Source organism: Erpetoichthys calabaricus, chromosome 9 (genome assembly GCF_900747795.2).
Source record: "Erpetoichthys calabaricus chromosome 9, fErpCal1.3, whole genome shotgun sequence".
NCBI classification, from domain to species: Eukaryota; Metazoa; Chordata; class Cladistia; order Polypteriformes; family Polypteridae; genus Erpetoichthys; species Erpetoichthys calabaricus.
This window is the reverse complement of record NC_041402.2, coordinates 97,497,283-97,524,590: the sequence shown is the minus strand read 5'-3', so window position 1 is coordinate 97,524,590 and position 27,308 is coordinate 97,497,283. Positions and strand designations below refer to the sequence as shown.

At 38.1% G+C, this 27,308-nt stretch overlaps 1 protein-coding gene across 1 annotated transcript in view; it reads right to left on the bottom strand.

The window, feature by feature from the left end:
- Nucleotides 1-16,598, bottom strand: part of LOC114657990 (tumor necrosis factor receptor superfamily member 1B-like) — a 96,149-nt gene extending 79,551 nt beyond the window's left edge. The window contains exons 1-3 of the mRNA XM_028810000.2: nucleotides 16,143-16,598; nucleotides 14,203-14,278; nucleotides 10,008-10,136 (exon numbers count right to left, since the gene is read on the bottom strand). Of these exons, the coding sequence (XP_028665833.1) occupies nucleotides 10,008-10,136; nucleotides 14,203-14,278; nucleotides 16,143-16,208 (271 nt within the window). The 5' untranslated portion in view covers nucleotides 16,209-16,598. The remainder of the gene's footprint in view (nucleotides 1-10,007; nucleotides 10,137-14,202; nucleotides 14,279-16,142) is intronic.
- Between the last annotated feature and the right edge of the window lie 10,710 nt (nucleotides 16,599-27,308).

Sequence of the window (27,308 nt, the reverse complement as noted above, 5' to 3'; positions counted from 1 at the left end):
TATCTATCTATCTATCTATCTATCTATCTATCTATCTATCTATCTATCTTTATTTTACTCTACTAGATAACATCTGAAGCATCAACAGAAGGCACTGCTGTGTGAGCTATTTGCTTGTGCGGCACACTCTGCCTGGCATTTGACTCACTTGCATTAGGTATCCAAGAGGCCGTCACACGAACAAAAGTGAAAAATATACAAAATTTACAAGTTCAAGCAACTGCTTTCAAGGTAAAACTGAAACAGTGAACAAATTCATAGTTGAAGTCTTACAGCACATTTCTCTACTTTAAGATGGGCGAGTTTACAAGTTCGTCAAAGCTTTTCAATGGAAAATTTTACAAATTTAAAGCTTTGTACAGTGCAATCTGTTTGAGATATCTGAATGAAAATGAGACTTTCTTGACTAATTTCTTTGGAGAATAAGTGTGCCATGTGTCAACAAAATTGGTCCATGAAACCAGAAAATGTCAAAAGCATAAATGAACCAAAATACCAAAGACTTTGCTCTGTGACATTTTTATGGCGAACAATTTCCCCATTTTTTTTTTTGATGATGCAACTCACATTATTGAATTCTCCATCATACAATGCCAAAAGCAAGCTCTCTGTGCTGGCCTTCATGGTCATAAAGAAGCCATACTAGCAGCAATCCCACATGCACTTCAGAAGAGGTAATCCACCTGAAGCTAAGCATGTTTGGGCCCGATCAGTACTTGAATAGAAGACCATCTGGGGAAAGTTTGGGTTGCTGTTGGAAGAGGTGTTGGTGAGGCTAGCAGGGGGGCACTTACCCTGTCTGAATGTGGATCCAAATGCCTCAGGACAACGGTGGGGACACTGAGCTATAAAAATGGCATCATCCTTAGGATGAGACATAAAACCAAGGTCCTGATTCTCGGTATTCATAAAAAGATGTCTGGACATCCTTTGTAAAGAACGGGGTGTATCCAATGTCCAGGCTAATTTGTCCTCCATGGCCTAGTTATTTTGGCCCCCTAATCATCCCCTGCCTCTATTAGGCCATCTCTCTCATCACTTCACCACCTAATAGCTAATGTGTAGTGAGCCTACTGGTGCCAAATTGTTGCCATCACATTATCCGGATGGATGCTGCTCATTAGTGGTAGTTGAATTGGTTCCCGACTCGCTTAAGCAGTTTGAGTAGTGAGAAAAGCACTATATGAATGTAAAGAATTATTATTATTTTCCTAAATAGCTACCCACCCAAAAGTAATTAACCACAAATGCCCAAGACATGATAACTGCACAAGTAGTGGCATGACATTACTGTGGTCTGACATACCTTTGTAGACCACATGACTTTCATGGTGTTTTTGTGTACATTTATGTTATTTAATGTTTTGTTATAACTATATTTGTGATGAGTCCTTTAATTCAGTCATGAAGCTCCTGAAAACCCTTCTCCTTCCTTTGACCTTTCCAGACCTCTAAACAAGAACCTTTTCAGACAGCCTTAACACTAAACATATCAACTTTATACCCCCCACCCCCTTACAGACTAAGACCAATGTGTGTTCAAAATTGTTCTGATGACAAAGGTTAAAAAAACAATTTTAGTAACATTAACTGATTTAATTTGCTGAACCTTACATGCAAAGTAGCTTCATAGATAAGGGACAAGCAACAGGCTCTTGCTGTTCTATTATGTCTTAAAAATAAGTTAACATTTTTGGATGTATTTTAGTAACCGTTTTGCAGGCACTGTCAGAATGTAAAAAGTAAAAGTAACACCAGGGTTAGGGAGTGACCTAGATCATTTGTAGACACTTTCGTTGTCTGATGCGTTTGTCATGTATGGGTTTATTGGTTTCTGAAAATGGAGCAGACTCAATTGAAAAGGAAGGGTGTTTTTTACAGACGACATTCTGAAAGAGGAAAAAAATTCTCAGTGTTTTCTTGCCTGTAGCTGACACCTCCTTTTAAAAGCACAGCTGAATAGTATTGTGCATCACAGGGGTAAAAGTGACACACTAAGAATGAAGTGACAAACAGCAAGGGGATCCCCGTCATTATCTGTAACTGAATGATTATATTTAGAAGCACCAATGAGCAGCATTCTCTATTACCATAGCTAAAAAAACATAAAACTCCCACATTGGAGTAAAAATCACCCACAGGTTATATTTACCTGCAGTATGGGAATTATGCTGCTAGAGCTCCGGCAAAATCGGACAGGGATACATTTAAGAACATGTTACATAACAAATTTAAGAAATACAAATCAAATTCGTGGAAATGGGTCTGCATATTTTTTTCACATTCAGGTGACATATACTGAGGTGGGTTGGCACCCTGCCCGGGATTGGTTCCTGCCTTGTGCCCTGTGTTGGCTGGGATTGGCTCCAGCAGACCCCCGTGACCCTGTGTTCGGATTCAGCGGGTTGGAAAATGGATGGCTGGATGGTGACATATACCATCATCACTGACTTTTTACCAAGGGGTGCCGGGCTACTCCACTAGCTAACGTGTTAGTAATTTGTGTTGTAGAGGTTGATCACCATTACTTGAAAACTGAGTCTGTGAGTTTCAACTTTAAATGGTGTTAGTTCCATAAAAAGGTTTTCCATTGGTAACTCTCAGTTATGGCTACTTTCCATGACTGACTGCATCCCCAGTTTGCTAAATCACCCCCTTTAAAAGAGCAATTCCATCTAGTCATTCATTTTCTGAATACACTTATAACAAATTATAGAATGTGGTGTGGAATTAACAAACAAGAGTTGTACCAAATAAAACCAAGATAAACTCACTTATAGGCAAATTAAGCATGGGAAATGATCTTGAAATGTAGAGCCCAAGATGATTAGGACCTTGAGAAATCATTAAAGGGGTGAAAGTCCATCAGATAGTAATGTCATCTTCCATTGAAAAGTCTGCTACAAAACTCTGATTTCCACACTAATTACGGTGAACTGTACAGGTTATGAAGAAGAACCACAAGGGGAAGTCTCTAAAGTCTGTGCAAGTGGAGATATGACTTTGAACACATGAAACCGCTGATAATGCAATTTTATTACAAAAACACAATGATAATGTGTAGAAAATTGCTTAAACTTCATTCTTAATTTTACAAAACTATTTTTTTCCTATGACACTGAATATGTGGTGCAAAATAAAGCATATTCCACATAAAAATTGATTTCAAGTATATTCCACATACAGTAAAATGTGCAGTAACACCAAACGAGACAGACATGGGGATTTTATCTACCAACAGTAAGTGAAATTCATCCAAATGTGTAAGACTAACGGTATGATTCATACAGAAAGAAAAACATATTGGATTCATTAAAATTCAATTAATTCATACAACATAGCAGTGTTAAGTACGAGTGTGATAGTGATTTTTGAAATCAACTAGACACTGTAATGATTGATTAATTACATACTGCATCTGTCATGTGCTATATATTCTGTGAAAACAGTGAAAAATCAGAAACTAGAACACAGATTGTAGTGCTGTATCTGTGGCTGTCAACCAAGCACATGCCAGCATTTTCAGGCACAACCAAAGTTGCATGGTAACATCCGAGTAATGAGAAAATTAGCTAGTTGACTCCAAAAATGTATAAACTTAGTTAGATATGACAATGAAATAAACTTCTTTCTTAAAGAAAGAAAAGATAATTAAACTCTGTGAAAATTAAAATATATAAAACATATCTGAAGAAGGCTTGTAAAGTTTTGTTTATGGGTTCCAGCCTTGCCAACTTTGTAATTTACAGTAAACTAGCCAACCCGTGGTGTAGTATACGTCGCATAATTATTTATTGATGGGCGAACACTTCCTGAAAGACACAGTTGTCCAAATGGGGTGAGTTTGAGGATATGACTGTAAGTGAATGAAAAGATGGAACTCTGGAGAGAGCAACATACAATTGTCCGTGACCGAAAACTGGTTTTGGCAGATACAGGCATATCTTTTTGAAAGTTTGGCCCTGTGCCTTATTAATTGTCATTGCGAAGGCCAATCTAACAGGAAATTGTCTGCGTGTAAAAGTAAAAGGCAAATTTGAACCTGATGGGGTCAGGGATATCTTGGAAGTGAATGGTGATAGTAGCTGGAAGCATTTGGGACATCGCCACAATTTCTGCCTCGCCACCATAAACTCCGGAAGTATTCATGTAGTCAGCGTATTGTTGAGCAGACTGTTTGACTATGCTTCCGTGACTAAGAACAACGCTCTGTCGTGCGTACCCCATGGTCTTAGAGTTGGTGGGCGGGGCTCTGTCATGCGTACCCCATGCGCACTGCCTGCTCATGCCTTGAGAGCGAGGGTGGACGCAGGAGGAGGGTTAGAGTTGGCGGGCGGGGCTCTGTCTTGCGTGCGTGCGTATCCCATGGTCGGGCGACTTGTTGGATTATATATAGAAAAGCAGCCGGAACCAAAAAGAACAATGAAAAGTCAGCATGGCCCCGAGGTGCATGTGGACTTTAGCAGAGACGAAAGCGACTAAGGCGGTGTTTGGTGAAGTGTTGCGTGCCTCGAGAGCGAGGGTGGACTCGGGAGGAGGGTTAGAGTTGGTGGGCAGGGCTCTGTCGTGCGTATCCCATGACGCGGGAGGAGGGTTAGAGTTGGTGGGCAGGGCTCTGTCGTGCGTATCTCATGGTCTTAGAGTTGGTGGGCGGGGCTCTGTGAGTTGGTGGGCGTGGCTCTGTCGTGTGTATCCCATGGTCTCTGTCTTGCGTGCCATGGTCGGCTGCTTAGTGAATTGTTGGTGGGCGGAGCTCTGTGAGTTGGCAGGCGTGGCTCTGTCTTGCGTGCGTCTTACTTGCCATGGACTTAGTGAATTATATATATAAATATTTCCTACTAACATCTGTGAAGTCATATAGATACTGGTGAGATTTTTTTTGAACCATGTTACTCCATGATCTATATGGGCTGCATATTCATTAGCTATCCTCTTCACCTTTTTGAAGCTCTGTCTTTTTAACTTACAATGTTTAAAACCTTTCTGCATTCTTGTTAAGCTGCCATGAATGTAACACTTGGTACATTATTTTTTTCACGGCCCTTTGCTTACTCTATCCATACACTTGAAAATCATCAGTAAGTTACAGCTTTTAGAAATATGTTGAAATTGCCAAAAAACTTGTTTGTCAAAGTATAGCATGATGACAGTGGTTAGCACTCCTACCTTACACCTCCAGAATCATGGGCTCACATCATGTCCCTGTCACAGTTTGAGTGGATTTTATACAGTATGTTCCATAAGTTAAAATGGCTTTCTTTACTTTTTAAGGATTGACTCAAGGACATGCAATATAAAATGAATATATGTCCTGTAATATTTCTGAACACTTTGCACTCAAAACTAGACTAAAAAGGATGTGAAAAGTGAATAAATAAATGAATATAGCTCAGTCAAAAAGTATGCCAATGTTGAGGCTATGTGCAGGCTATATGTCTGTGTGCAGACTTCTCTAATGTAAACATTAACTTAACTAACTAATAATATATGTCCCTCTTTAGCCAATATCTAGCAAAACATACATGTTCACAAACCTTTTACATCACATAAAATCAGTCCATGGTGCTCAGTCTATCTGAACTAGCATCAGATCATTGTGATAGCTTCTGGCATCATCATCAGATAAAATACAAATAGATTTAAAAACTAAGCAAAGTGAGAATCTCATAACTACCTGCTGCTCAGGAAAATGTATTTAGAAATTTAGAACGCTCCTCCTCAGCAGTGGGTGAAGCCAAGATGAAGAGTATTGTCTTGTGAATAATGAATTCTTGATATTGATCTTCTCGTTTTATTATTATTATTTTTTTAATTACTGCAGCACCTTTAAAGGAGCATTGCATGACCATATCTGGAAAAAGACTGAATCAAAAGTAGACAGGTACAATTACAAAAAAAAACACAACAGTTGTTTATCTTTTTAAAATGGTCGATGACCTTCAAGCCCTATCACTAAACACATACACACAAGGATATAAAGAATACTGCAGGGCCAGGTGGTTCAGCCCTTCAACCAGAAACAGGTTTGTATAATCCAAAATGAAGACTATTTTTCATGCTACAAGAAGCAGTAGTTTTTCAGAAAAGGAAATAATTATATAGAGCATATATAGGCAGATCATAGAAAATTTGAAAAAAAAATGCTTTAGAAGAGAAAGCTAAGGGTTGTTATAAATGTTTTAATAATGGGTTAAGTTAAAGAAAGCTTATTACTTATTATGTACATCATTTGGTGTCTCTGTACCCCACTGGCCCTTAGTGGAGAAACACCACTGGAAGAGTTTATGTGTAATTAAGTGTCTCAAAGGCTATAACTAAATATAGCTTCAATGTGTGTGTACTATTTCAGTCAAAGTTTTGGGTTTGATATGTCCCTGTTCACCATGTTTGGTATGCAGAATGTTTTGTGGTAATCAACAATTTATTTATGTCATGTCTTTATGCTCACAGCACATGATGCACACATCACATACACTACTAAATATATTTTACTGAACACTTTTAATTAGTCATTTTCAAGTGTGTGATGATTCTTCTCAATCTTTCTATTCCAGATACAGTAAGATAGTAAAGATGATTGGCAAGTTTTAACTTCTTTCTGTGATTCCAGTTTTCAACACTATCAATTACAATACCTTTTTCTGCTTTTTTTTACAAACATTGTTTCTAGTCATCTTGAATGCTAAAAGTAATAAAAATAAATTATTTGTGTCTGTATAAGATGCTTAGCCCTTGATCAAAGTTGTCTTCAAACTGAAAGATCTAATTTTGGCCTGTGAAAATTATTTCCATCTAGAAAGTATGCTGTGAACTTTAGATCATATTTGCCATGTCATCATCCTTCTTCTGGCCAAAGGCTATGAGACACCCTGTGTCTGGTCTCTTTTTAGACTTCAAATGACTATTCTGAACTTTAAACGACAAAATAGGAACACTAGACCTACCAAATATAAATGATAGTAACTCCATACACTCATTACTAAATGTATAATTCACAAAACAGAAAGGAGAAGCCAATGTCGGGTCACATGATAAAATATAACTAGAATAAACTGAGTCCCTCATGCAAAGCAAGCACTAAGTAGCTTTACTATCTTACCTGGCAGCCTGTATTTGGGCTTCATGAAAATGATAAAAATAAAAATGGACAGATGGAAAAATGGTTATAAAGGGTAGGATTCAAACACATTACCTAAACAATGTAAGCTAACAAAGGATTTCTCCCCACTTTACACTGTACCAGGTATCTTAACTCACAACTATAGGACTCAAAATAACTGGTGAGCTTTATATGGAATAAATGTTCTTCTATATTCTCTTTTGGGCTAGCCAGGACTATAGGGAACCATATTGAGACAATTATCTGTACTGTTATAGAGAACTAGCAGATGGTATATTCAGACAAAGTCAGTTTTTAATGACGGCAAACTCCCGACACTGATCTTGTTACACCTACTGCCCTATTACATCATCCTCTGAACAGAGCAAGGAGCTAAGAGTATGTTATCTTATATTAGTGCTTAAACATTAGTAGTGCTTATGCTTACACTGTACTTGAGTTGTGCAGTGTAAAAGTGACTGTTGCCAATTAATTAAACTGTAGAGTGAGAAAATTACAACAGAAAGTGCCTTACGCTATATGTTTAGTTGAATTAGGAGTATTTCTTCCAGATGTTTTTGATACCAAAATCTCCTGTCTTGCTTAAAGACCTATATATAAAAGGCAGAAAATACACAAACCAAGTTTCATAGCAAAACCTACCGTGGGAAGCCAAATACTTCCAATAAGCACAACTTGCTTTTAAAACTAATGTTGCGGCAATAGTCTTTTTCAAAGTTAAAATGATGATACACATTTAAAATTCTGATCTATGTTAAGGACACTAGGGGCAAAGCAAATAATTTAAATAAAATGTAAACTTTTTAAACAATCAAAACCCTTTTTTGCATATACATCATCAGTATGACCCTCCTAACCCCCCCACCACCAGCTACACACACTTTAGGGGTTGACTGGGCTCTATTCAGATTTAATTTTCACTTTGTAATGGTCATGTCACAATGCTACTCATGATTGTTTTAATCCAATAATACTTAGTTACAGGCATGACGTTAATAGTATCAGTGAAACATTTTTAAATCATAAACTCAACCATTTTCAGAATTATTCTAAAAATGCACAACAGCCATTTACCTAGCTGTTAAAAAGGTGTCAGGCTGCAGTTTATATAGAAAGAAAGCCTTCAAATATGAAAAAAGACAAATATGCTTTTAATATCTACTTTTACACCATGGACCAATATCACAATGGGATTGCAAATTTTACCAAATGTGTGAGATCTGACTGGTCAGCTGAGATCACCGTAAGGAGTGTATTTGGCTGACAACAATATCAGACAGCAGTCAGTTCTGACGGGAGCTAACAAAAAAATTGTGTACAACCGACAACAGCAGAGACTTTTAACATGTCCTAGTGGGCAGATAAGTACCATTCCAGAGACCTTGGTAACATGAGAAGTAGCTGGAAATATTTGGCTAGAATCTCAGAAGTTTACAGACATGCTCAGTGTGGGTTAAAACTGGGAAGGAAGGCAACCTGGATACATAGTAATAAATAGTAAAAGAGAATCAGAGGATATGCAAGAAGCCAGTGGAACTCTACAAGGTTGGCAGGGTGCCATTCAAGAGACATGTCTGTTCTGAAAACTCGGATCTTATAAATCCAAGCAGTGCAAAAAAGTGTGCAAGATCCCCCCAGAGAATACTTTGATCTGGGTAGCGTTGACCCTTTCAAAGAACCTCTAAGGCTTGGCTCCAAAATGAGTCTCACATCAGAAGGGAAATGACAGAAACGCTGAGAGTCAGAAAGATAGAAAGAAAACTGAGAAGTGAAAATTTACTCTTGGTTGGTTAGTGAGAGCACTACCAACCCTAATTGTTAGGCAGAGACTAAAAGAGGAGGTAAATTAGAGCTGCAGGATTGTATTTTTTTATTTTACTTTCCCTTTATTACTTTTATACCCCTCAATATTAAAAATAAGCAGTTTAGAGTAAAACAATTTGGCATTAAGGATTCATGTGGGGCACGGTGGCGCAGTGGGTAGCGCTGCTGCCTCGCAGTTGGGAGACCTGGGGACCTAGGTTCACTTCCCAGGTCCTCCCTGCGTGGAGTTTGCATGTTCTCCCCGTGTCTGCGTGGGTTTCCTCCGGGCTCTCTGGTTTCCTCCCACAGTCCAAAGACATGCAGGTTAGGTGGATTGGCGATTCTAAATCAGCCCTAGTGTGTGCTTGGTGTGTGGGTGTGTTTGTGTGTGTCCTGCGGTGGGTTGGCACCCTGCCCGGGATTGGTTCCTGCCCTGTGTTGGCTGGGATTGGCTCCAGCGTGACCCTGTGTTCAGATTCAGCGGGTTGGAAAATGGATGGATGGATGGATGGATTCATGTGGTATCTGTTATATGTTAAAGAGACATGTAAGGTGTACCGTCAAGTTACATTATAATACAGAGTTAATATTTGGGAATAAACCATGGCACTTCAAAGTTTTGGTGGTAAGCCTTTCCAACTTATTTTGCTAACATATCACTTGAAGTGTTATCTAATGAGTAAAGCACTAGACTGTAAATCCGAAGTTTATCAATTCAGTCCTTGCCTCTGAATTTCAAAGTGACCTTAAGTATGTAATTTCACTTTTCTGTGCTCTAATTGTAAGAAAATAACATCTGTTAAAACTACATTATAGATACATACTTGGAAAACAGTTTGGGAGTATATTGACTTTAAAAAGGTGGTATAAAAAATGAGTTGTTTAACCACCGTCAGTAAAGTCCTGGCTTTTAAAATTAGCAGTAATGATAATACACTTTGATGCCAAAAGCCTACAAAACATATACTTAAGGTATTGCTGGCTACAGGGAAGTATGGAGCATCTATGCACACATAAACCAATTTGCTCAAAAGTATGTCCTTATATAGCTAAACCAATCCATTGGTTGTCTCACATTACTCACCTTCATCACAATGATTATTGCATCTCTCACACTCTAGTGCCATATGCCAGATATCTGTGAAATGACCCAGAGGGCACTCCTCACATTGTGTGTCTTGGGTAGCAGTACAAACCTTGCTGACCTTTGTTCCTGCAAAACAAAATATAGCCATGCATAAGAAAAAGATACCAAAAGGTCAACATAAAGAAAATCTTTACTGCAGATCCATCAGTAACTGTTGTTTGCTCTTATATATAAGCAAACACCTCAAAGCTGACATCAGCTGAACTGATCTGACTTGCCTCATATAATATAAAGTGTCAGTTTTATGTTAGATGGCTTAATAATACACCTATTCCTGCTTTGCACTTACTATTTTCCTAGAGCCCTGAATCAGATCAAGCAATTGCAGAAACAGAGAAGTATATACTGTACTTCACCACACTACCAAAACTAAATGTGATCAGTACTTTGATGTTCCCAGTGTTTTTGCAACACTGCAAAAGAAGTGTAGAAGTGTAACTTCTAACTCTAAACTGGTCTGGTGTGAGTTTTCCCTGCAATGGACTGGTGATCATGCCAGCGACTAAAACACTCATTTTAATATCAGTTCTGCTTAGGAATACCAGACTTTCAGTTCCAAAGCTCCTTACTGGACTGTGTAAGTAAGGGTAATTTGTGTCATGCAATACTTGTTGGAACCCATGTTTTCGTGAACAGGGCTATTGTTGAAAAAATTCTCTCACAAAAACAGTTCCAGTCTGAAAAACAGGATAAGCTATGTCATCATCTATACCCGAAACCTTTTTTAATAAATACCACTAACGAGCAAGGCCCGCTGCTTAGAAACCTGACTTAGCCACATCCTGTTGTACTTCAAGCCTACAGTATAAAGCACACCAGGTCTTTGGTGAATTATTTATTTAATTAATTAATTTCTCTACAAAAAAATGTATTCCTAACTTTTGTTTAGCTTCCCACAAGTACGACATCTGCACATGTTTCCAAGCAGGCAAGCATTAATTAGCAATGCAGGTTACAATGCAGAAATTATCCTACAATTACAGTTGCAGTCTTATAGTGCAAGCATTTCAATGACACACTTCAACTACAGTACAGCAATGGTTTCTTTGACTCTGGACAATCTAGCTTTTATACCTTTATGTGTACTGATATTTGTCAAATGATGAAAGGGTGGGTGTGCTCAAATCCATTTTCTGTCATAGCTTGGGTGGAGTTTATACATTCTACAAATATTGTCATAGGTTTTCGCATAGGACTGTGGTCTTTTCACTCATTCCAAAGTTGTGTAAGTTACAGTAGGTTGATTTTCATTCTGTATGATTAATTCAGACTGATTAGCCTCTCCTACATAGCTGGTTCCAGTCTTACACCTAAAGCTAAGGTATATTATAGATTTCTCCATGACTCAATAAAGGAAAAAGCATGTTTAGAAACTGCATACCAAAAGTACTGATCAATGTGTTTATATCAATACTATTATGAATAGGAAATGACTTCATATAAACCTAGTCTAAATTCCTTTGTTTATGTGTTCTGTGAAAGTGTCTTGCCTCGGTAAAAGTACTCAGTAAAAAAGCCTTGTGGCAGAGATTTGAAATTGTTAAGCCAAAAATCAATAACCAAAAGATGCAGGAATTTTCAAACTTTCATTAGTCAAGTGTGGTGGAGTGATATGTGGCATATAGGTCAATAAATATTTTGTATGTCTTTATTTGTAGAATTAACATTTTACTTGTAATGTTTAAAGTGTTAGGAAGATAGACAAACCAGGTTTTTTTTCTCTGCCCCCAAAGCTTTAGGAATGCTAGCTTTTATGACTAAATTCCTGGCCACCTGTGACAGAGAGGGCTAATTGTATTGCATAATGGCTTGTATTTTCTTTCTTGATTGTTTGTTTGAAGGAAGCTGAGAAAAAAAAAACAAAATTACTTGAGGTGTGGAGCTATGCCTGAGCTATTCAATTGGTGAATGGACCAGGAAGGTGTGTGTTTGTCATGAGTTTCACAAGAAAAATAAAGAGAGATGCTTGTAAAGGCATGCTCTCCTTGAACTTGAACTTGAAACCTTCCATGTTTCATCCAGATGAAAGCAGACCAGACGATGACATGATAAAAGCAGACTACCTGGGCCTCTGCAGATGATGAGGTGACCAGGAAGAATCGAATGCAATTATAAGTTATTACACCACCTGAAATCACACATCTTGTATTATCAGGGTGTATGGTCTTAGTTTACAAAGCCACATTCTGTTTGTTTGTATGGCACTAGATATAATAAAATTTATTCCCTATAATACATAGTTAAAAGTGTAGCTGTTTCTAATTGCCTGAGGTTATAGATAAAGAAGGGAAGGGGGGAGGACGTGCTGAACTGAGCTAGTGTATCTGACCACAGAGTGGTAAGTGTACAAGATTTGAGGCATATTGGTTAAGTCAACACAATAAAGAACATAAAGGGGAAAATATGGCCAACTTAGAACCATACAAGACAAAATATTGGGTGAAACCAAAACTCCATATCAGGGATGCTGCTAACTGGAGTTTTTGTTTTTCTCTTTTCTGTTGTCAACTGGCCATAGTTCAACAATTAAATGAATGAACTGGCATTGTCAGGGTCCATTTATATTAATCAGTTTGGTGCTGATTTTTCTTCCTGTGTTAAACCTCTATGTCTATTCATTTCCTAATTAGTTATTTATAAAGTTGTAATTGCATTTATCTGTGAACTTCTTACAACATTCTGAGCATATATATATATAAAATAAAATAAACTGAATTGAATCGATCAGTCAAAGCTGAAATTTAGGATTTTTGAAAGTGTTTATTCCTTACATCATGAAGAGTCTTTCCTTTATTTGTCTTAAAGTTCAGATAAGAGGCAATAACAGAATTCACCATAAATAATATGAGTATGTCAAGAATTGCTGAGTGTCCCTCCAACCAGGCAATGGCAGGGCATTCCAATTGACCAGTTGGACACATGAAGATGTGTGACATCATTAAATGCAACAAAAGACAGAAGCAATATAAAATAGTATCAAACAAAATGAATCATTAAAATAAAAGTAAAAAAGTAAAAATTCTTAATAGTCTTTAAGAAAAAGCTTATATTGACAGTTTATTTCTTTACAAAATACACTGTGCATAATCAGACGGCCTCATTTCTTATTCCCAAGCACTGATTTTCTCTGATGAGTGAAGCAGTTCACAGGTAACCACTTCATCTCTGTTTTAGGCTTTAAAGTGCTTTACCCTTCATATGGCACAACTAGTGCCCTTATAGGTATCTATCTCTTTTTTGTGTTGAGTTCTGAGACAATAAAAGGAAGTTTTTGCTAACAGTTTGTACATTTCAATATTGCCAGACTTTTCTGGGTAATGACAGTTTGGTCATTACTTTGAGTTAGACCCTTTATATGGATGAATACATTTATTATTTACACTAATTCATTTATCATACAATAAAACAAGCAGCCACACCTTTTGTTATTTTGTTCCTTTTTTTATTTGTTTTTAAGTTGACAATTATGTACAGCATGACTGTGTACTGTTTTCGATTGCTGCCATATGGTTTTCATTTGATTTTGTTGAAAACTGGGCTCTGTCCCTATCTGTGTGGGCTTTATATGTTTTTTCTGAGCTTTTATTTGGTGACACCTCCTCTCTTTTCACATATTAAACTAAAAGATGTTTACTGGAAACTCAGCTGACAAACTGGGCTTACGTGTTCCATATGCACTAGCATTCTGCCCAGGGCTAGTGCCTGCCTTGTGTCAGGTATTAAAAGGCCACTTGTGACAGAGAGGGCTAATTTTATTGCATAATAGTTTGTATTTTCTCCCTTAGTTGTTTGTTTGAAGGAAGCTGAGAAAAAACAAAATTACTTAAGGTGTGGAGGTATAATAAGGATAGGCTCCCGCCACTCACAACTCTAGAACTTATTTAAGTTGATTGAGATAACAAATTAATGCATGGATGTAACTGATAATCTCATAATGCAAGTTAAAAACTTACATGTATTAAAAATTATTTTCTACCTAATTGAAAATCCTTTATCAACTTTTATTAAAACCATTAATCAGTCACAGAATAAATTTATCATTCATACCGCACTCTTTATAGAACAGCACTACAGCAATAATAAATTTGACTGAACAGAAGAAGATGACCTTGTTCAAAAGATCCAATATTACCTGGAGGACATAGTGAGCAGCACCGGCTTAGACTATTATCAAAGTAGGACTTTTCTGAACTTGAAACATTACATATCTGAAATAAAAAAAAGAAAGTTTAAAAAGCAATAAATACATAAGTGTGGTGCTAGACCTATCTAGAATTAATTGAATTAACTCTCAATCACTCATCCATAGAAAAAGAAAAAGTGTCAAGTGCAATCCATTAATAGACACTGAAGAGATATTGAAGGATTTCTTTTCATTATCAGTAAGGCAGAAACACTTGCTATTTTTAGCAGCATATGGGAATCAACCACAGGAGGCATTTTCTGGGCAATGTATGAGTATAAGAAATTTTAAAGGCACCACAAGTACAAGATGTACTTCCATAATGCTGATTTGGATAACAGAAAAGATGCATGTATAATAACATATGGAGGCCACACATTTTAAAAGCACCCTAATATTTTCATTTGAGCAGAGGCATTAACTACAAATTATATAATTTGCAATTTAAATAGCTTTTAGCTGATCAATTGTTGCTGTTTGGTTTTTAAAATAAAATGTTCTTGTCTGTATTTTTTACACTTTGTTAATCTGCTTATTCAAGAGGAAAATAATCTTTCACCTGTTGTGATTCATACAACTTTAACTGCTAATTTTAAAAAGAAAACATTGACTCACACTCAGACCAGTCAACAATATTTGTTAAACCCAGACTTTCCACTTTAGGAACATCCTCTGGGCTTACAGAAACTGCATTCAGCATTTTCAGCTAATGTGACCCCCATCCTTCCTTCCCTTCAACCTCTTTTGACCAGAACTACAAGACTCCAGATCTCATTTCTTCAGCCAATTTAAATATAAAAGTGAACTGGCGTCACAAGCAATATGCTAATAGAGCCTATTCTCGTAAAAATAACCATGAATATATACATTTCTGTGCACTTGCACAATAAAAAAAAAAAGCCACAAGATTTTATTTCCTTCTTACCTGGCATGCATGTAACACTCAGACAGATTTCCGGCAGCAGCTTGCTTAACCATGGTAGTAGCTTATCGCTTGGCTGATACAGACTAAAACTGAAGTTTCTATCAGCACTGTACTAGATTACACTAGGAACGCTTACTTTCACTATCTTTTAAAAGTTATATTATTTTACAAAGTGAAATATTGCAATCATAAATAATAATTCATTCATCTATCAATCCTTCCATTCATCTATTATATTAGCAAGGTTCAAAAATGTATTTTTTTATTCATTTATTTTCTTAACCTACTTTTCTTATATAAAATTATGGAGTTACCAAAGTCAATTGTTGCAGCATCAGCACAAGTTAGGGATAAATCCTGGAGAAGGCAACATGCCATCAAAAATGGCACTCAAATACAGTTCAAAATTGTCATTCATACTGTTTGTTTGGGATATAGGAGGAAAAGTAGTGTATTCAGAGAGAAATCAGCACAGGCATATGAAGAATGTGCAAATGCCAGACAGTGACTGGGCTGGCATTTGAACAGTTTCTACTATAGGTGCAAGACAACCATTCCAACCAAATAGCCTTTATATAGTCATGTATGGCAATCTGAATTTAATTCTGATGAAATAGGCTCAAGCCCCTGAAAATGGATATTGAATTACATAAGTGTTTGCAGGTTAAGACTGAACAAATTAATTAATAGGCAGTCTTTCCAATATATCTGCTACAAAAAAATTTAAACTAGAGCTAAATAGATGCAAGCATTAATTAAATTATCTTTACAGCCAACAATTCTCAAAGTGTTGCACACTGAAACCTGGCTAGGGCTGATTTAAAAATCATGTTACCTGGAATATCATTTTAACTACTTTTGAGCAGTGCAATAAAATGAGGCTGAGCACCAAGCTGCAACAAGGTATATGCAGTAAGAGTAAGAACACACATACAAAGAAGAGACAGAAATTAATGGTTCTTACCTCTGAAGATGCATTGAAGTACAAGAGTACCATAAGGCAAATCAGCAAGCTCAGAAACACCCTCATAGCAGTTATACTGTTTGTGCTTTTAGGTAATTTTGAGGTAATTCAAAAATTAAAAAAAAAACAAGATATGCTTTCTTCTTAAGTACTACTGATAAATTTACACCAAAAAACTGCAAATAAGGTTCATATTTAGAGGTTAAAAATCCAACTCTTAGATTATTATTAATTCATCTAAAAAGATATAAATATGCAATAGTAATTATATAAAGTAATAAATTTCCATAAATTAAATTGTTCCGCAGCTACCTCTGGTTCATATTAACTTAATAAAACTGAGCACAGTCTTATCAGGTAAAATGTGTTTAGGTTCTTCCTGTCTGTTCTGTATTATTCTCAAGGGCTGCTTAAGTTTGTTGTTTCTGAACTAAAGCGATTCTTCGTTATATGTGCGTGTGTGTGTGCGTGTGTGTATGTGCATGTGTGTGAGGAAACTTCAAGGGGATAGTTTTGAAAGTAGGAGGTGCCGCTCACACGCTTCTGTGCCTGTGCTATAGTGTGATGTGTTTGTTTTTTTCATTGATAGTTAGTTGGATTGGATTCATTGTTGTATGTATGTAGAAGAGTAGTATGTGATGTATGCTGTGTTAAATTGGCGCCCAACCAATCAAAATCAAGTATTCAAAAACTGACAGGTGCATCACCCATTTTTGAACTAAAGATTATGCAGAGATTTACTTGTATTAATTTCTTCATTACTGAATCAAGTCAAAGGTTCTGTGATGTTCACAATACTAGACCTTTGTAGCATATTCTCCTGTTTAAATCTATGAGGCGAATGAGTGGAAGGATGCTTTTAACACAATATCAGGACATTATGAATGTAAGGTAATGCCATATGGGCTGGCTAATGCCCTGGCAATTTTTTAAAACTTTGCCAATGACATTTTTCATAACTTATTAGGCATTACGCTTTTACTTTATGTTGATAACATCTTGATATTATCTAATGTTAATGAACATATTTCTCACATTAGAGAACTGTTGGAAAGACTACGATAAAACAAACTTTACATGAAGCTTGAACTTAAAGGTTCCATATGGACAATGTGCTGTTTTTGGGTTAGGAGTTATCCTCATTTTGTCAGAGAACGGACAAGATAAAGATACTAGCAGTTTTATATTGGAACCACCAGAGAGTGTGAATTAGGTAAAGATATTTGTGAGCTTTGCAAATTATTGCAGGTGGTTTATTATAAATTTCACTTCTACTATTTCTCCAATCTCAGCCCTTACAAAATATATTCCAAAGATGTTTTCCTGCTTACCAAGTGTTTTGATACACTTAAACAATTGTTCACATCTGCTCCAATTTTATGGTGTGTTAGTAATGATTGTCACCCCCTGGGTCACCCAAAACCTCTAAGAGAAAACAGGCAGGAGGAAGTTTAAACCAATAACTATTTCTTCTCTTCGAAGAGGGAGCACTCCTATTGCAGGACACTGTAACTAAACGCACGCAGCATTCTGTAACAAGATGCACACCTTTTCTGCTAGATGAGGTTTTTTTTATGCACAAGTAAAAGGTGCAGAATCAGAACACTTACATCATACAAAGTTTATCATCATCATTAGTTACTTCCAGTTGCTAGCCAGCAAAAACACGTAGATCATTAATGTCCAACATCGCATGTTTGCTTTGCCATTTTCAGCTCTTTTCTTTATTAACACAGAAGCTGAAGGCAGCTGCTTTTCTCATACAGTAAATAAAAATATAGTTTCCTGCTGACAGCCCAATGTAGTCTGCTTGCATCTCGTTTCGCTGCCTTAAGCTACCTGGAAATGCTTTTACATTATATAGTGAAATTTGCTAAATGTTCTTAATTACTATATGATATAACATACAAACTTCACAACTATTAAAAATATCATAACAAGAAAAATTAATTACCACACTCCCCCTTTTCAGCATGTAAAATGCTCACACAAAAACATTTTCATCAAGGACATCAAAAAGGGTATCCGAGGGATCACTGGAAGGGAGTAGGACACAATTAAGAAACATCTGATTAACAAACCTGCGAGACATACAGTATTTCCGATAGAAGGAAAACAGGTAGATTGATTATAGGGAGACCTGGGGACCCGGGTTCGCTTCCCGGGTCCTCCCTGCGTGGAGTTTGCATGTTCTCCCCGTGTCTGCGTGGGTTTCCTCCGGGTGCTCCGGTTTCCTCCAACAGTCCAAAGACATGCAGGTTAGGTGGATTGGCGATTCTAAATTGGCCCTAGTGTGTGCTTGGTGTGTGGGTGTGTTTGTGTGTGTCCTGCGGTGGGTTGGTTCCTGCCTTGTGCCCTAAGTTGGCTGGGATTGGCTCCAGCAGACCCCCGTGACCCTGTGTTCGGATTCAGCGGGTTGGAAAATGGATGGATGGATGATTATAGGGAGATGAAATAGGAGGCAGAGAGGGTTTAGGTTTAGAACAAACATAACAAGATTCAGTGCATATTGAAGTAACAGTAAAGTTCATCAGGTCCCACCATACATTTTCAGTCCAAGTAAGCTTCCAAATGGCTGTCTCTAGATAGTAACTGTCAACCGTGGATATGCTGTTCTTAGTCTGTAGGCAATACAGACAAGTCCAGAGGGCAAAGAACACTGCTCAAACTGTGAATAGGACCTTGATTCTCATTTCAGTTTCAAAAGGTGGTCTTCTTACAATGCACTTGGGTGGATCCAGGAGTCGATGCCTTCTACCTTTACTGCATGCGGGGTAACCAACAGGACTTGAAATGGGCCTTGCCACCAAGGCTGGTGCCAGTGCTTTTTCTGGTTGTCTTGGAACAAAACCCAATTTCCAGGATGGATCCTCTCATCAGGAACATCAGTGGAAGGGGCCACTCTCCAGGACTCTTTTCACTTGGGAGTGCACACCTTTCAGCATTCTTTGGAGGCCTGAAAGAAACGAGAGAAATCCCAATCAATAGTTTCCAGTTTGACCTGCCTTTCAGGTATTAGGACCTGCATTGGCTGACCCATTAGCACTTTGTAAGGGTGACAGTCCTATTTGGTGGTGGGTCCTGCTATGCATTGCAGCCAGGACAAGTGGAGGGGCATCTGGCCACAAAAGACCAGTTTCCTCACATACTTTAGCCAATTTCAGTTTTCAGTGTTGAATTGGCCCTTTCTGCCATTCTAATGCTCTGTGGGTGATAAGCACCTCCCTCACCAAGATCTTTGCCACTGATTTTGCATTAGCATGTCTATAGAGAAACCATTCTACCCATCCATAAAACACATCAGTTTTATAAGCAAGTAAAATTTATACCTCTTTGAGGGTGTCATCTTAATGAAATCCATCTGCAAATGGTCAAAGGGGCCATCTTGGAAAGGGATGACAAATTATCCTACCTTCAGTCCTACCTTTTCCTTTGCTATGTTTCATATGTACCACACACTTCTGATAGTACGCTGTGGCATTAAGCGAGAACCCTGGAGCTCTTCAAAAGCTCGCCACATGTGACATCATTGCGTCTTTAGCAGCATGATCTATTCCACGAGCAAACTTTCTAAAGCCTGGAAAAAAAGACTTAGGCAGAAAACATTTATTGATCTGATGGAGGAGTCATATCTCATCCTCATCCTAGACAGCTCCTTCTTATTTCCAAATCTGAATATCTGTGGGTGTTGCACTGGTCTGTAAGGAAAAACTTTAATCACTGGCACATCATTACATGGTAAACAGGCGCTTCGGGCCTCCATGCAGCATTTTTGGCCCACTAATCTACTTGCACATTCCCTCTGCTCACTGGCTCTTGGTTATACATATGTGCCTGGCATTTTACTACAACAATTTTACTGGGTTCCATAATCGCATCAAGCAATTATTCATCAAAGTATGGTGCTGAATTGGTTTGCCAGTACTGGTATTGAACCCTCATTTTTTCCACAAAAACCATGGTCATAACATGCTCCAAAGGTGTATCGAGTATCTGTGTAAATAGTTCCATCTTCCCCCTTAAGCAAAGGACACCCACAAATCAATACAAGGGTTCAGAAGCCTGTACAGATCATGTATTAGTAGGTCCATAGTTCCTAATTATTTTACAGAAAATGTGAAAAAAGTAAAATAGAACAGTTAAACTCCACATTCCATTTTTTTCTCATTATTTAATCCCACTTTTGTACAGCATATCTTAATATGGAACACAACCTAGACTGGAAGACAGTACTTAATACCAGCTTACCCCCATCCTGGAGAATATGTCTCGTTTTACTTTAAATTAAATTTAAAATTACTAGTAAAACTGACATTTGTCAGAGTATGGCCAGTATTCATAAGGAAGGCAGTGTACACATTAATTGGAAACTTTTTTAATTGCACCTAATCATTTATTTTCAGCTTGAATTCAGAGCTCTCTCAATTTCAACAATAAATATTCTCAATGTCATGCATAGTTTTATCAATCGTGTCATTCATTCAAACAACACATATTTTTATGTATTCTTTTCAACATAATGGAAAGCCTACTCAAAGGCACATAAACTGTAAAAACACTCACATCTTACTCCACACAGAGAGTATATAAGCTGAACATTTTGTTCCTATTGTTAGATAGCAGTGCTAATCGCTGCATCACCATACTTCCCTGTCTTAACAGTGGTTTTACATTCATCCATGCTCAAAATATATTCTACTAGCCGACACCCGCTGTAGCATACGGCGGTGTAAGAATAGGAACGGAAAATGGTGAGAAAGGAATTCAGAAATCAAGAAGAAATAAATACTTATTGAAAGACGCAGTTGTGAATAGATGTTGCTATGTATTGATAGTACTCCTGACTTGTTGTGATAACTCGACTTGCGTTGGAAAGAACAACAGGAAGAACGTCTCCAAATCTGTCCCAATGTGATGCAACGAAATCTACTGCCCTATGTCGTAGTGAGAGTGCATTGCCTTCATCAACCGTTTGTGTCAAGAAATAACCCACTGATAGGAACAGGCAGTTGCCGGATCCCGGAATAATGATGACATTGTACCTGTCGACAGAGAAGATACTGTCGTTCATTTTATAACAAAGGCTTAGGAAACAACCGTCGCAGTATAACGAAAATACGAAGGAGCAAAACCAATGCCAATGGTCGACAGAGTACCTTTCTGTAGCAGGCTACAGAAAAGACTCCCAGGCGCACACATGGCTGAAGTGAAAGGTCACGCGGTCAAGCTAGATATAGGGCGGTGATGTGACACCAATGGGGTCATGAGAGAGGAGTGGGGAATGCGGTAGTCCGGAGGAGGAATAGGAATTGAGAAAAGCGGTGTGGGGGTGTATGGGAGGCCTCAGGCACCGTGGAGAAGGGTTTGGAAGAGCAGGAATAGGAAATGATAAATGCAATGTCGGCTGCGTGTGGGCGAGACCGGTTTTGAAGAGGAGCCACAGGCAGCGTGGGGAAGGGTTTGGAAGAGGACAAATAGCAATCGAGAAATGCCGTGTCGGCTGCGTGTGGGTGGGACCGCTTTTGAACAGGAAGCAGGACGAACCAGAAGAGAAATATATATAAGAGATATTTCTCAAAAGGATCACAGCCACACCACCACACACACAAGTAGTATTTTATTCCTGAAAGAAATTGTCTCAGTTGTATTTTATTACTATTAAAAGAACATTTTTACTTAGAAATTCATCAGGGTTCAGAGGAAGTATGTCTTGTACATGTATAAATATACTTATAAGCAAAGTGGAGACACTTCCATTTACTAAGTATCACACAGTCAAACCTCATTGTAATCCAAAATTAATTCAGAGATCTAGAGATTGATATCAGATATTTCTACATTTTGTGTGCACAATATATTTTCAGCCAATTACTTAAAAATTCAGTTTAATACAAATGTAGGAGCTGACATCAGTGCTTGTTCTTTTCTTTTTAAAGATCCACTGTTGGCAGTAGCCAATCATGCTGAGAAAAGATAGCAACTTTTGCTTAATTTCAGAACGAGGCATAAATCTTAACCTTGATATGGGAGTAGAAACACAGCCGTTCTCCCTTTCATGTAACCAGCTGGAGTTTAGAACAAGAAACTTTGACAATTTTGTGCTAGAAAGAAAAGTAAAAAGTTTTAGTGTCCTTTTTGCAATTCTTTGAATCATAGCAAAGCAACAGATTATCTACATACTAAATAAGAACACTACAGTATCACCCATGAAAGGGACTTGACACGCATAAAGAAATGTAAAGTGAAGTAATGATCAAAATCAGAAACCAAAAGACAATGGAAGAGAAAATGCGAGTTCAGTAACAGAGAACTGGTTTACTGCAGATGGAATGGAGGACAGTAGGGTTGCGGGATACGGCACAATAAGCGACCTGGGAGTGAATTGTATTGTGAATTCTACAAGCCCATCACTCTGCAAGGGTGTGGTCCTGGTCTTCCATATGCTGAGTTGTTCACACATTTATTGCATCACCTGACTCAAAATGTTGGCCTTAGTCAGAAGGCACCCCAAATCAACAGACAAGTCAATGGAGCATGACCTCAGTTGCAACCTGCTTCTTGGTCTTGCAGCATATATGCCTTTGGCCATTGGTGAAGTAGTCTATAGCTACCAATATAGAACATAACAGTCTTCCCTGCTGGACTTGGATAAAGGGATAAGTATATTGATGCCCACTTGCTCTATTGGTACCCCCACCAAATATTGCTGCAGTAGTACTGCAGACTAACCCTAGGGTTCTTTCTTCACAGGACATTGATCACAGCACAGTAACTGTCAAGGTGTTTCTAGGATTTGATGGTATCAAAATTATGAGTGATGAAGAGTACCCTCCCCCAACTGGTGATACAAGTTTGCTAGATAAAGAAATTAAAATCAGATGGAAAAATCGGGGGCTTGCCACAATATATGAGGGGCTTTACTGGCGTAGCGATACCGATACCGAAGACTGTTGCTACAATACTTTCTCCTCAGGGCCCTGGGAACTACAATCTGCCACCTTCCTTTTCAAGTTGCTGGATCATGCCATTTATGGTTCAAGACCCCATTATGAATAGCAAGGCTGTCCTACTCATATTAGAGGATTTAATTAGCAGTGACTTCAGGTGGAACATCTTGCCAAGTTGGGCAAAAAACCTCTTGAGAAACATGCCATCCACTGCAATTTTCCAGCACCTCCACAGCATGACAATATGGTTCAGCATCCTAGTGTTATTCCTTCTCCCTTGCACACAATACTGTCACCCATGCTCTGTACAGGATCTCTTCAACAGTGAGTATGCTTTGCCTTGTTTTTCTCCTTCTGTGTGTATTTTAAAATGAAATGTCTGAAGCTGTTTCAGCCACCTGGCAATCCGACCATCTGGTTATTTGATAGAGAGTAATTACAGCACTGTGGATCACAAACATTAGACCACAGAGATAGTGACAAAAATGCCTCACCACTTCTACTATTGTCAACAGCTCTCTCTGTGTTATACAACAGTTCTGCTCAGCATTACTAAGGGCTTAGCTGTTGTAAGCCAATACATTTTCCCCCTCTGAATACCATTGGGACAACTCTATCCCAATGTCCACATTCTGCTGTCTATATTGAGTAGAAAAGATTGGGTGGTATCTGGTGAACTAAGAACTGGTGCATTGCATAGGGCATGTTTCAGCCTTTAGAAAGACTGCATCTTGAGTGCCCCACTAGAAGTCTTTTTCGTGGCACAGTAGCTAATACGAAGGAGCTGTAATAGTTGCAAAATTTGTCACAAATCTTCTCTAATACTTCTTTTGCAAAATCTGTCCCACCTATCACTGACTCTGCAAGACTGGCCAGTTACACCCCACAGTTATTTAGCCCTCCTCTCTTTGGATGCCCTGTCCATTCATTCTGTAGCCCCAAAAAAGATATCTCTCAGAACAGCAAATGACACTTACCAGGGAGAAGCTACAGGTTGGCATCTCTAAATCTTTGCAGGATATTTCTAAGCAAATTCAGTGCACCTTTTAAAAGACCAATCATGCATTAAGATCAAGGCACCAGGAGTGAGACATGCTGGCCAGTACCATGTCCATCAGATGATCAGAAGTGGCCGGGGAAATTGCACAGCCTAAAAGGCATTGCACTGAACAGTCAGAGGCCACTTCCAATAGTGTATTCAGTCTTAGCCTTTGCATCCCAAGCCAGAGCCGCCTTCCAGTAACCAGTTTTCAGATCAAGGAAGTAGAACCAGCTTTAACTGGTAACCAAGTCCAGGGATTCATCAATTTGAGTGCTTCTAAGTAATGACATTAATACTTCAATAGTCCACACAAAATCTCCATTCCCCATTCTTTTTTGGGACAAGGACAGCAAGGCAAGATCAGGAAGACTCAGATGGTTCAATGATTTCTACAGCATTCATTTTCTGGATGATTTTCTCTGCCACAGCTTGACAAGCCAGAGGAATGAAATGGGCATTGCTTGATGGGATGAGCATCCCTGATGCTGAACTCACATACTGTCGCACAATCAAGTTTAGACCGGCATTCTCAGTGCAGGTGGCAAACCTTTCACTGTACTCTTATAGGAGTTTCTTTATTAGCTGTTGCTGGGGCAAATTTAAACTGTTGCAATTGGAAAGAACTGTTTTGTTCAGGTTTTCTGCTGAGGATGTGATATGATGTTATGAGGAGCAGAGTGGGAAAGCCTCCTTGATAGCAGTGGCCTTTGGTGAATGATTTTGGCCTAACAGTGGAAGCGTCAGACCCTCTCCAACTTTCAGAGTACCACTGCAGAAATCCAGCTCTGTCCTGGTTCCTTTAAAGAAGGATACACCCGCAATTAATACCAAAACCCGTGTTATTAAGTTTTACAACATTGACCAGGATCACTAAGGCCTTTCCTTTCAATGCGGCCAAAAGATACTACTGGCTGCTTTGGTCCCCACTTCTTATTAGCAGCGAGTAACCTGAAATGGGCATAATAAGCCAACAATGAACAAGTACCATCAAATGTTGTCACTATACTGCAGCACCTCTTGTCATAATGACACTTGAAGGTGTTCTTCTGCCCCTGCCCATAAAAACCACTGAATGCTTCTTGGGGCATCAGTGACATCAGTGCCCTTTCTCAAATGACCACCACTTGTGCCTCACAGTCCTATGGTTGATAGACAGGTTCTCATCACCCATCTTCAACTCTTTGATTATGGCTGTTGCACGTGTTTTTCACCATACAAGAACCATATGCAGAAATGGCAAAAGCTGGATACATTTTTATTTGGATTACTACATTGACAGGATATCCAGGACCTTCTAAAAAGAAGAGTGAATCATTGTTAAATTGCCTGTCTCTGCAACTTGCCTGAACTGTTGAACTTCAGTATCTCTTCTACAGCCTTGGGTTTCCACTGCTTTATGCCACGCATCCATTCTTACTATATTCCACTTCTAGATTCCAGTGTAATGTGCAGCAGACAGAAGGAGATCACATGAGAACATTTTGGTACATTTAGAAATTCTGCAATAATCCCACTTGCACAAAATCTCACACAGCTCTCCTGAAACGTCCTATACATACAGGAGAAATAGCTGCAATGAGATCAGGTGGTGTTTCAGAGGCAGGGCCCTTTAAGTAAGCAGTCTCTTTTTCTTGCTGTTTTGTATGCAATTGCTACTAGCCATTACAATGCTACAGAGGTAAGACATTAATATTTGAGAAATAACATGGAAGCAAGGGTCTCATAAAAATGTGCTTAAATGAACAATATCCCCCTTTTACCAATCAATATGATAATTATTTTTTCTCAATCAACAGACACCCAAAAAACCAGTGGAATGAGAGAGTTTAGAAAACATAATAACGTTATAATGTTGTGCCCCAGGCTCAGCTGAAATTGGTGATGAGACACATTCCAGTACCCCTCTGAAATGTGTGTCCCATCAATCGAGAGTAGTCATGGACTAAAGTGGAGTGGTAATTTCTAAATTTTTGGCTGGTGAAGAAGAAAGAAGCTAATAAAATTTTCTGTGAATCAATTAATGCAGTCATATTGTGCTATTTTTTTGCTAGTGGCATTATAAATAACTCTTGAATAAACAATATACAGTAGAAAGACACTTTCCCAATACTAATAGAATTTTTTTTCTAATCGGGAGTAGTCATGGACTAAAGTTGAGTGGTAATTTTTAAATTTTTGGCTGGTGAAGAAGAAAGAAGCTAATACAATTTTCTGTGAATCAATTAATGCAGTCATATTGTGCTATTTTTTTGCTAGTGGTATCATAAATAACTCTTGAATAAACAATATAGTAAGTCACTTTGCCAATACTAATAGTATTTTTTTTCTATGCTAAAGTTCCCCAAAACCCTATGTTTCTTTGAGCCCCTTTATATCTCTTGCCAGAGATACTAAGAATCAAACCTACTTTTACAAAGATCAGAAGTCAGTTCAGCCATTTTTTCAGAGTTCGTTGTTTTTCTATATTACTAATTAACTGTTCTATCTCAGTGAGTTTTTGTACAGAGTCAAAATGAGACAATGAAATTTTTAATGAAAGGAATCAAGAAATCAAAACAAGTCAAAAAGTTAGTGCTAGAGTCATTGACAAAGAATGCAGAATACAGATCAAAATCAAAGCTCAAAATAATCAAAGTAATTTGAAACTGTGACCCTGTGTTTGGATTCAGCGGGTTGGAAAATGGATGGATGGATGAATGGATGGATGGACATCCCAGGTAAGGACCCAGCTGTACAATTCCCGACTTGGGCTGTCAGTAGACGAGACCAAGCAACCAAGGGATGGAGTAAGAGAGACTCTTAAAAAAAAAATTCAAAAATCAGGAATCTGTTTTATTCCAGCAATGTCCATACGATCTTACAAATAAATGTTTTACAAAAAATATTTACAAAGTCCAATGCAGAGACACTTCCCAAAAGAAAAATCATTGCAGGTGTTATAATATTTACTGTGGTTTCCAATTCAAAAGTGAAGAAAAGAACAAAACAGGAAAAAAAAACTCTTCCATCTCCTTCGTCTCATCTACAAAATGGATAACGAAGGACAGGCAAAAAAAAATCAAAACAAAATGAATAAACTAAACACCTGCTATATACACAAAGAACAGTACGTATCTCCACCATGGCCAGATTAAGGTGGGTGCTATTGATGCTGCAGCATTAGGCCCATTCCTGAAA